At 51.9% G+C, this 7,561-nt stretch overlaps 1 protein-coding gene across 1 annotated transcript; it reads left to right on the top strand.

Moving 5' to 3' along the window:
* The first annotated feature begins 1,236 nt into the window (after positions 1-1,236).
* On the top strand, positions 1,237-3,006 carry LOC119100052 (acylcarnitine hydrolase-like). The gene has a single exon (XM_037223167.1). The coding sequence runs from the start codon at positions 1,237-1,239 to the stop codon at positions 3,004-3,006; it is 1,770 nt and encodes a 589-aa protein (XP_037079062.1).
* The last annotated feature ends 4,555 nt before the right edge of the window (positions 3,007-7,561 follow it).

The raw sequence follows: 7,561 nt of genomic DNA, 5'->3' as shown, positions 1-7,561 counted from the left end.
ACGAAAGTCTGCCGCCGTCCCGGGAATCGAACCCGCCACCCATCCCTTTCGGACCTAGCAACATCCCGCGGAACTACGCATCCTCATCCTATTGAAACTGTAAAACATAGTGGACCTCAGTACACCACATCAATGCTTTACAACAGTCCACTTAGGGAAGTCAAAGAATCACGTCATAGATTTAGGCGTTATGTAAAAATGGCATCGTCTAACAATCCCGATCCACTTACTAGTCTTAGTTCATAAGCCTGCTGGTTGCCGAACAACATTCAAAACAAGCACATGACCTAGAATAGGTAGCTTTGAAAGTTTTTAAAGCTTGCTAACTTTTCTTAAAATCACGATACCGGTCCATGCTATCCAAAATATCCAACAAATAGTTAAGGAGTTAGAAGACCACTCAGTGCACCTTTCAGTAAATAAAATGTGTCCGTTGGATTTTTTCCACTTTTGAACACCATTGACATTAATGGCGTTGCTGGTGAGAATCGCACTTCCTTTTGATACCGCATCATCCTAGTCTGCATGATTCAAACTCTAATGGCTCGCAAAACAAGGATGACATAAATCATGAACATGAATTATTGAACAGAGGAAACGATTTTGTCTGTCAGGTAAGCAGAGCATTCATTTTTATTTGAATCGCATATGGCTATGGCATCTTTTGACACGCTGATATCTAGGTTGTCTAAGCTAGAAACATATTATATCACCATCTGACCATCCTGAAAAAGTCGACATTGTGAAGCGCACCACATAACTTCAAGATTGCTATTTCAGTTGAAAACCCATACCAATCTGGAACAAGCCTTGTAAGCATAAGTTGCAACGCAAAGACCGTTATCAAAGTATAAGTGAAGCTCTTGCTCGCGTGCCCTTGTAGCTGATGACGAAATTAATAGGATCGCGTGCCCAGAAATAACAACCGTAAATAACTCCGAAATGTCCTACATTAACACCGAGCTCCTCCCATGAGAACAAATCTAATATCGCGAGCGCATGTTCCATCCATCTTGCAACTGAGTCGCCGACATACACAGATGAGGTCGTGGGATTTGTACGGCCCTGCGGCTCACGACGGACCTCAGTCCAGAGCTCGTGTGTTTATTGCTGTAGTTGAAGTTTATGCGCCGACGGAGCTAGCTTCGGCCGGCCCTTCTCAGTGCCACGGCCCCGCTGGGAGTGAGCACACCCGTCTCTCTCCCGCTCGGCACTGTCGTCCCCCACACAGCGACGATGGCCGACCAGCTCCGGCGCGCGCCGGCGGTGCTGCTGAGTCTGACGCTGCTGCTGACCGCAGCGGCCGGCTACCCCGACGTGCAGTCCCGCCCGCTGGTCGCCACGCGAGAGGGCATCGTCAGGGGCGTGGCGCGGCGCAGCGCCGCCGGCGGCCTCTTCTTCGGCTTCAAGGGGATCCCGTACGCGCGCGCGCCGCTCGGGCCACTCCGCTTTCAGCCGCCGCAACGCCACCCGGGCTGGGCGGACGTGCTGGACGGCCTCAAGCACGGCCGCACGTGTCTGCAGTACAACGCCTTTAAGAACAACAGTCTGGAGGGCGACGAGGACTGCTTGTTCGCCAACGTGTACACGCCGCAGCTGCCGGCGCTGGAGAGAGCCGTTGGCGGTTTGCCAGTCATGGTCTTCATCCACGGCGGTGGCTTCACGATGGGCAGCGGAGACGAGGAGATATACGGACCGAACTATTTCATGGACGAGGCTGTGGTGCTGGTGACCTTCAACTACCGACTGGGACTGTTCGGATTCTTCACGGCACACGATAAGAGCGCTCCCGGCAACTACGGTCTGCTGGACCAGGTGATGCTGCTGCAGTGGGTCCGGGATAATATCGCCAGATTCGGCGGAGACCCTGCTGTGGTGACCGTTTTCGGCGAGTCAGCGGGAGGGGCCAGCGTCTCGCTTTTGGTGCTGAGCCCCCTGGCGAAAGGCCTGTTCCACCACGCCATCAGCCAGTCAGGTACGGCATTGGCAAACTTTGCAGCAGGTGGCAAGGCGAAGGATTTCACTCAGAAGTTTGCAGAGCTGCTCAACTGCTCTGCCGACGATGTTTCCATCATGGTTGAATGCGTAAGGAACGCCCCCTCCGAGGATCTCATGGAGGCCAAAAAGAAAGTAAGCCTGCAGGAGGCGCTTTTTCATCCACGGGTGGACAACGAATCGGAATCGCCGCTGCTGCCGAAGGATCCGCGTTATATCATCAAGAATGGGGAATTCAACCTGGTTCCATGGATGAACGGCATTGCGGAAGAGGAAGGAGCACTGTATGCTCCGTTTTTTCTCCAAAACAAATCAGTGGCGGAAGGTGTGTTTTCAGGAAATCCCATTACATGGGGCATCCTAACTGGCTTGATCAGCGAGTCCGGAGCCATTCCCCTGGACTGTGGATCGGACTCAAACGTGGAGATCGCCAAAGTGATTGACTTCTACGTCGGCAATGACACACTCAGCCATTCCAACCATCTGCCGTTCGGTCGAGCTATAGGAGACCGAATGTTTGTTGCTCCCATGTCGGAGGAGGTGCGTCTCGCGTCACTCCACGCGCCGGTCTACAAATACGTGCTGGATTACAGAGGACCTGGTCGCCTCTCCGCCGCCGAGCTGTTTGGAATTGATGCACCGTACATGGGTCCTTCGCACATCGATGACTTGGTGTATCTGTTCAGCAACGCAAAGCAGGCAGCGTACCCGGCCGACTCGCCGACCTACACCATGATCCGCTTCATGGTGAGCCTGTGGACGAGCTTCGCTCGCACCGGTCGGCCCAGCTCAACCGTCCTGCCGACGCCCGACTGGCCCGTCTTCACCGAGCACAGCCAGCGCCATATGCGGCTCAATGCGGAGCCCTCAGTCGAGGAGCGGCTGTTCGAGGAGCGCGTGCGCCTCTGGCAGGGCGTCCGCATGAACGAGGCCTGGCGGCACGAAGTGCAGACCAGCTGTCCGCTGGCCGGGGCTGAGTACGGAGCGCGCAGGCGGCGCTCGGCCCCCTGAGCCTCTGATCGTTCAGTGGCTGGTGCACGACGCTGAGAACGGAACCGGGCTGGCGGCAGGTGTTTCAGAGCCGCTTCCAGTCGCGAGCGCTGACGTGACGGAGACCAGGAGCTCGACACGCGCTGGTTTTGCCGCGATCTTTTAAGTGGGAGACGTTAAGTGATTGCTTAGAAAGTACGTCTGCCACATATATGTGGAGCACACGTCGAACTGTCGATTGTGGCACCATTGGAACAATGACTCGGAATAAAAACTATGAATGGGTACGTTAGCATCTTACCCCGATTAGTTATTCATAATGTAGATCGATCGCTGGCCCTGCCACAGCACGCTGAGGTGTGCCGTCACCGGGATGTGGGACGTCCGTGACACCATGGGGTGGCTGCTGCCACAGCACGCTGAGGTGTGCCGTCACCGGGATGTGCGACGTCCGTGACACCATGGGGTGGCTGCTGACACAGCACGCTGAGTGGTGCCGTCACCGGGATGTGGGAATTACGTGGCATCATGGGATGACTGCATGTTTTTTTTTCCACGTGACCATGTCAGAGTTTCCAAAAGGTTCGTGGATTTATCTAGCGTGGCTTTGGAGATCCGATGAAGCAGGCGTTCTGGTGGTTTCTTGTTTTTGTCAAATGTATGTCTTAATCGATCAAAAAATTTTGGTAAGAAGATTGATCCTGCCGTTCCTGACAATATTAATCTCAGAAGTACCCCGCCCGACTGGGGGCACGGGCTGAAAGATGAGAGACAGACCTGATAACAAAGGGTTTGATGGCGTGGCTGCACTAGTGAGAGAGTCACTGGAGGCGACTGTGGTGAACGGACCTGATCAGGTCACAGCAGACCCCAAACTGGAGTCATTGTGGGTCCAGATCCGCGCTGTGTCTCAAAAAGTTATGGTGTGCTCACTGTACCGGCCCCCGAGACAGACACAGGCCCGAGTCACTGCGGACCTCGGTGAGCTGGAGCAGCAACTCCAGAACATCCTCACCTGTCACAGTGGACCCGTCATCATATCTGGTGACATCAACATCAACACCTGCAGCAGACATCAACACCTGCAGCAGCAACGAGAGCACCGTGGCCAGCAGGTTCAGAGAGTTCCTCACAGCATACTCTCTACAACAGCATATCAGCGGGCCCACGTTCCGGTCATCTAACTCCACCATCGATTGTATATGTACAAACGGTGGCGTTGAGCGCGCCGGCACGCTGCACTGTGACTATAGTCTCCGACTGGTCACGTGCTCTAGTGCCGCAACCGGAGCACCGACCTGCGCAGTGCGCACTGACGGCAAGATGCTGGCGCGAAATGGACTTGACGGAGGCGAATCGACGTCTCCAAAGTGTGGACTGGGGCCCAGTGTACCGCAGCGTCGATCCCGGAGAGCAGTGGGACTAGTTCCCTACAGTGACTCGTCCTATCGTTGATGCTTTAGCACCGATGAGACGTTTAAAAGTGCGCAATCCTACAGCACCACCAGGCACGGAAGCTACTAAAGACCTGATGGCCCGGCGGCGTGCCGCACTCCGTGATTATGACCGCGAGACGTATAAGGACCAAAACCGGCAAGTCAGGTCGGCAGTGCGTTGTGACACATGGGAGGAGATTGACACGCGTGTACGAGAGGGTGGACCGAGCCCGATGTGGCGCAGTGTGCACCTTGTCGTCTCATCTAAGCAGCCGACCAGGTCCACACCTAATGCGGACGCGGATGACATTAACCGGTACTTCGCCAGCATTGGTATCGCGACCGCCCGCCAGGTGGACTCCTCGGGGCCGGAGCTGGCGGTACGCCTGCGACGTGTGGCCACCGGCCGGTTCCAGGTATCACCCGTTACACCGGAGCAACTGCGACGCGTCATAGCCCGCATGCACAACAGTATATCGTGCGGTGCAGACAAATTGTGTATCCGGTCTTTCAAACTGTGCATAGACGCTATTTGTCCCGTGATCGCCCATATTGTCAACTCCAGCCTGACAGCCCATGTAGTTCCCGATTCGTGGGAGCTGACAATAGTGCATCTTATCCAAAAGACGCCAAAATCTACTGGTGTTTCTAATTACAGGCCTATGTCAATTTTACCGACTATCGCTAAGGTTACCGAACGTGTAGTTTACGAGCAGCTGTTTGCATATTTTACCTCTCATCACCCGTTCTCCTCTAGTCAACAGGGTATTAGATCATCTCACTCCACTGACACGGAGCTTCTCACGGTTACCGACAAAGTTTTTGAGACCGTGGATCAAAGGGAAATCACCTTGTTATGCCTACTGGACTCATCCAAATGCTTTGATGCTATCCCACATGATGGACTCCGTAGGAAACTCCAGCTGTACAATGTTGATGTACGTTGGTTCGCGAACTACATCCAAAACCACGTTCACCAGGTTCTCGTCCAGAACCCTTGGCGCTTCCTCTCTGTCCGTGGCTTTGCACAACCCGATCGGAACCTACCAGGGCTCAGCGCTCGGCCTGCTGCTGTACAGCATTTGTGCTAATCATATGCCGCTGTATGCTCATGACGCATGTATTGTGCAGTACGCAGACGACATGCAGGTTTTAGTGAGTGGGAGGCCCGGTGACATTGGTACGCTGATCACATCCACGGAGGAACATCTTTCACACCTGTCCAAATGGTGTGGCAAAAACGGAATAAAAATTAATGCACAAAAACACAGCTCATAGTCCTCGGCACGCGTCAAAATCTTCGGAACCTGCCACCGGCTAGCAGCAAATTTATGGGCGCCACTGTAGCCAGCTCTACTTCCGTTCGAAACCTGGGTGTTGTATTTGACTAGTGCATGACGTTCACTGCGCACAATGATGACGTCGTGCAGCGATGCACCGGCGCTCTTATCGGCCTCAGCCACAGCCGGCACAGTCTGCCTCAGGCCACACTCATTACTCTGGTCCAGGGTCTCGTCATCTCACACACCCGTTACTGCATCTGTGTGTACGAAACATGTAATGCTACTCAAACATCACGACTGCAGAAGCTGCTGAACTTCGCAGCACTAGTCATCTCTGGGCGTCGGAAATATGATCATGTGAGCGATGTTTTACGAGATCTCGAGTGGATGTCTGCTGACAACATGCTCTTGTATCACACACTGACTTTTCGAAAACGTATCCTGCAAAAATCCCAGCCGGAGTCGCTATCTGATCACCTTATCCATAGACACCATGTTCACCATCCTACAGCGAGGCAGGATGATGCGTTACATGTGCCGGTGATCAGATCTGAATCGGGAAGGCGGCGTTTTGTTTACTCCACCGTGACCGCCTACAATGCACTACCGCAGAAAATTCACGACCTGAGCCTTTCACAATTCAAACGCGAGTCGCGTAGTTATATCATGCAGCAGCGGATCAATAACAGATAGCGACGCCTACTTCAAATGACTAGCGAATGTGAGAGTGTGTTTTGCGTATGTATGCCTGTGTGTGTACGTGTTTGCGCGAGCCTCCCTGACCTACAGTGTTTTATTTCCATCGCACGGGCTCTGTAATATCCACATTCTGAGTGGAGTGAGCTTATGACGTGTAATAAATAAATAAATAGACTGTACTTTTGGCTGTCAGTTGTTTTTGGTAACATGAATCAACTAAAACTTTGCCGTCACAACACCAACTGTAGCTGCCGCTTGAGCCTCCGATAGCATGCCCTGCCCATTAACCCAAATTCGACATTTCAACCTTTCCTGCTACACAACAAAATTACATTGAAAAGCTTGCTTAGGCCCGTGGTTAGCACTTTTACACTGTATGCACAAAACTAATAGTTGAGACAATAATATTGTCCAATGCGACGGCGCTTTGAGCAGACTTTTGCGCGACGTATTGAAAACTAAAAGCTGGATAACGCTGTTAAAGACACCCTTTGCACAATTTTGAGGGTGCTCTTACGCTATGCCAGTTCTATGTCCGAAAAATGCGTCTTAAGTCTCTCAGTGTACTTCTAATGAGCATCATTTGCCTTCCATTTTTCCGGCGGGTGGATTCTGAATATCTCAGCGTGAAATTTTACGTAAATTGTGCATCTGCGCTGTAATAAAATATGCATGAGTGCTGTTTATGATTTAAACGCGTGTATTCGTGTGTGTATCTACATGTGTGCATGATAATACATTATGTGACGTGCGTTCTACCAAGGAATAACTGAACAACCATATTTCAGGCCAGCGATATGTATCTCTGCATAATGCACGGGAGTCTCTAATTTATGGCGCGACAGAAATGCTTTGCTTAAGTGTATGGCCTTGATCTAAATGGGTTAAATTTGTCGCCACGGGAAAAGGCTGAAAGCTCAGCACAGTGTAATGCACGGTGACAAGAACAACCAGACGGGACTTGAGAACTGATGCGTGAAAGCAGAGGTGAACATGAACCCATTAAGCGGTTAATACGTTAATTGACTTACCTTTTTGCTAACTGAATAAACTATAAAATTGTTAATATTTTCCGTTGGAGTTTTAATTCTTACGAATTTTCAATTGACTTCGGAGCGTTAAGCTTTGTGGGGTTGGTTTGGTTCTAGGCGTTTTGGC

This window comes from Pollicipes pollicipes, unplaced genomic scaffold (genome assembly GCF_011947565.3).
Source record: "Pollicipes pollicipes isolate AB1234 unplaced genomic scaffold, Ppol_2.1 Scaffold_4881;HRSCAF=5763_pilon_pilon_pilon, whole genome shotgun sequence".
Classification (NCBI taxonomy): Eukaryota; Metazoa; Arthropoda; class Thecostraca; order Pollicipedomorpha; family Pollicipedidae; genus Pollicipes; species Pollicipes pollicipes.
The sequence above is the reverse complement of the archived record's forward strand: the minus strand, read 5'-3'. Positions and strand labels throughout refer to the sequence as shown.

Excerpts from the sequence above, each read along its gene's own strand:
- LOC119100052 (XM_037223167.1), top strand. The coding sequence starts at position 1,237 with ATGGCCGACCAGCTCCGGCGCGCGCCGGCGGTGCTGCTGAGTCTGACG.